Source organism: Pundamilia nyererei, unplaced genomic scaffold, assembly GCF_000239375.1.
Source record: "Pundamilia nyererei isolate P.nyererei 1_Seehausen unplaced genomic scaffold, PunNye1.0 scaffold02485, whole genome shotgun sequence".
Classification (NCBI taxonomy): domain Eukaryota; kingdom Metazoa; phylum Chordata; class Actinopteri; order Cichliformes; family Cichlidae; genus Pundamilia; species Pundamilia nyererei.
The window spans coordinates 2,707-5,624 of record NW_005189886.1 but is presented as its reverse complement, the minus strand read 5'-3'; the positions used below and the strand labels follow the sequence as shown (position 1 = coordinate 5,624).

At 37.2% G+C, this 2,918-nt stretch overlaps 1 protein-coding gene across 1 annotated transcript; it reads right to left on the bottom strand.

Moving 5' to 3' along the window:
- Positions 1 to 221: 221 nt before the first annotated feature.
- Positions 222 to 2,686, bottom strand: LOC102209842 (low molecular weight neuronal intermediate filament-like; the record flags this gene model as incomplete). Its single annotated transcript, XM_005755679.1, has 5 exons — positions 2,378 to 2,686; positions 1,767 to 1,827; positions 1,157 to 1,252; positions 502 to 627; positions 222 to 376 (listed from the first exon to the last, which is right to left on the bottom strand). Coding segments are annotated over exons 1-5 (641 nt in total), but the record flags the coding sequence as incomplete, so codon positions are not given.
- Between the last annotated feature and the right edge of the window lie 232 nt (positions 2,687 to 2,918).

The following is a 2,918-nucleotide window of genomic DNA, read 5'->3' as shown; positions in this document are numbered from 1 at the left end:
ATGGCAAGCTACATTGTAGCCACAGCTCTATCTATCCATAGATATACAATCTTTAACCAGAATGATTGGATTTCATCCAGGTAAATGATTAAAAGCAACAACTTTAATGGTAGGTACTCCAGCCATGATTACAGCACTTGAATTTAACAACAATTATAAGATGAAGCAATGTAGCAGATAATAAAATCTGTCAACTTATTGAATACAATTGAAAACATCACCTTTCTTTCATTTTTTCCAGCAGCTTTGCGTAATGTTCAATATCAGCCTCCAGGTCCGTGCTGTTGTTGAGTCTTTCCTCATATCCTTTTAGGTTGTTCATCAGTTTCGCCATATTCTCTTTCATTCTCCCGAACTCTGACTCTATATTCTGCATCTGTTTTATCATGCCAGGTTCAAAGGTTAATGTTTTTATTTATATAAAAAACAGTTCAATTCAGGCTCTTGGGTAGCAGAATTTATCTTTACCACAGCAGTTAATAATGATAACATATCTCCAACCTTTGACTGGTGTTTTTCAAGACTGATCCTCTTAACACGCTCCCTGATCTTTTCCAGTGTTTCCATCAGGTCTGAATTGTTATTATCGGTCTCAGTCTGGTTCTGACTCTGCAGCTCATTGATCTTCTACAGGAGAAGAGGAGACAGGTGAAGATAAACAGAGGCTTAGAGTTAGGATTTATCTATATGAGCTGTTGTCTGTACACATCACATTAATTGATTAACCTCTGTTAACATTGTTAACAGCTGGTAACAACTAAATGCATCAGAACCATTACTGAAACCATACTTAGAACAAATTTTAATCACTGTGTCAGGCTCTTTAAAATGATATTTCTAAGTGCGCTAAATTACAAAAATACATAAATTTGCCATCTTAATATCCAGCCTTAGAGTAGAATAAACCCTCTCATGGTTCTCTTTGTCAGCTCTTGATGAAGGCTAGAACAAATCTACCTACAATTCATAGATGTGATGGGTTTAATACACTTAATAATAGCTAATGTTCTGTTCTGTCCTAGCTAGTAAGCCATGGGAGTGAACCAGCACAGTGCTGTAACTGAGAACTTCAGTCTTTTATCTGTGAAGAGATTGTATAAAAACACACATCATCCTGAATATAGCATAAAAAATAAGAAGAAAAGGAGGAGTGAACCTCTTCATAGATCTCCTTCAAGAACTGAATCTCCTGCTCCAGCAGTCCAGTGCGTTTCTTCTGAAACTCACAGTCCAGCTCAGCTTTAACCTTCTCCTGCAAAATTAAAAGCATTTATTTTAATGAAATGTCATTACATCATGCAGTCTAACCTTATAATAGTTTAAAAAAAGCATACATATTTTAAACAACTCTCCATTTTGCTACTCCAATTCCTGTAAAACTGTGGTGTCAAGAATATGACCCAGGGACCAAATTACAGGCCAAACAAATGAAGTCCATAGGATGGCTTTTAAAATTGTGGCATTAAATTACAAACAAAGAGGGTATGAATTTTGAGCTTTGTCCTGTTTTTTGGCTGTTTACAGTCTTTTTGCTGACAAAGACGTCACCCATAGTTTGCTATACAACACCAAAGTAATTAAAGGATTAAACAGAACCAAAGATCAGCTTTATATTATTTATCAATTTTTTTTCTTTTTCAGTTTTAGTATTCCATCAAACAACAGAAAACTATAGATGAACCAATTAATATTTAAAAAATGTTTGAGTGGCTCCATCCCTGCTAATAACAGTAAAAAGATAAATTACAAAGTAAAGTACAAATTACCTTTATAATCCTATCTAACTGGTCTTCTGCAATTTCTCTTCTTTTTTTCTCAGCTTCCAACCTGGACGCCAGTAAGATACACAGATGAGTTTTAGACAGAAAACCTTTGATGAGCAACTGGTTTCATTCAAGCCAGTGTACTCTTAGTGCTGGTTCTGGATAAATGGGAAGGGTTGCATAAGGAAGGGCACTGGCACAAAATATTTGTGAAATCAAACAGCAAGAATGTGATTTTTGTATTGAACTGGTGATCTGGCCTCCAGTGTGCCAACAGAGTGCCAGTGGAAACTATTCTGCTCTTGGCCAAAGACAAAAGAAGAGGAGAGGTGGAAGGCATGTTAGGAGAGAGAGATATATCACGAGACAGAACTCAGGAAATAATTTGCGGTTTTAGTTATTTAAGTCAAAAACAGTTCTACATTTACTATTTTACATGCGAGTGTTAAGTAAGAATACGGTAGGCCTATACTAGTTAATCTCCAGCAAGATGTTGACTGTTTATGGATCCAAAACAGGTTTTGAATTTATCAGTGAAAAAATAACAGTATACATAATAATAATCACAGTATCAATATAAAGACTCACAAATGCCCCCTTTTGCCCCTTCCCACCTCAATGTTAAGGTTTTCTGCTCCCTGATTATTTCCTCGTTGTCTTCTTCATGCGCCATGCTCAACAGCTCCTTCATCTTCTCCTCAACTATGTCATGGATGGATTCATTGTGCTCCTGATAATTCACCTGATTATTGACCTTCTTGATGTAGGTGGCAAAGAGGCTATTCAGTAACTGCAGCTCTTTCTTCTCCATCGCCATGTTTGCAGAAGAGCACTCAGTGACTTTGTGGGAAGCAAAGCCTGGGCAGTAAGAGGATGCAGTTTGTGCTGAAGAACTCTAGGAGGAAATGCTGGAGCTCACAGAAAGCCTGGTGAGAGCTGCAACTGAAGCAGAACCTGCTTGTCCATCTATTTGTAGGTACCTCCCCCTTCGCTTTTTACCCCCTCCTCCCTGAGAAATGTCCTTCCTGATCCTCCCTCTCTCTTTCTTCCTCCTTTAGCTTATCATTTTAAATTCTTTAACATTTTTTCTTTGTGTCATCTTTTTACATCACCTTTCAATTCTCTCTTCCTCTTCTAGTATTTTCTTCAACTTCC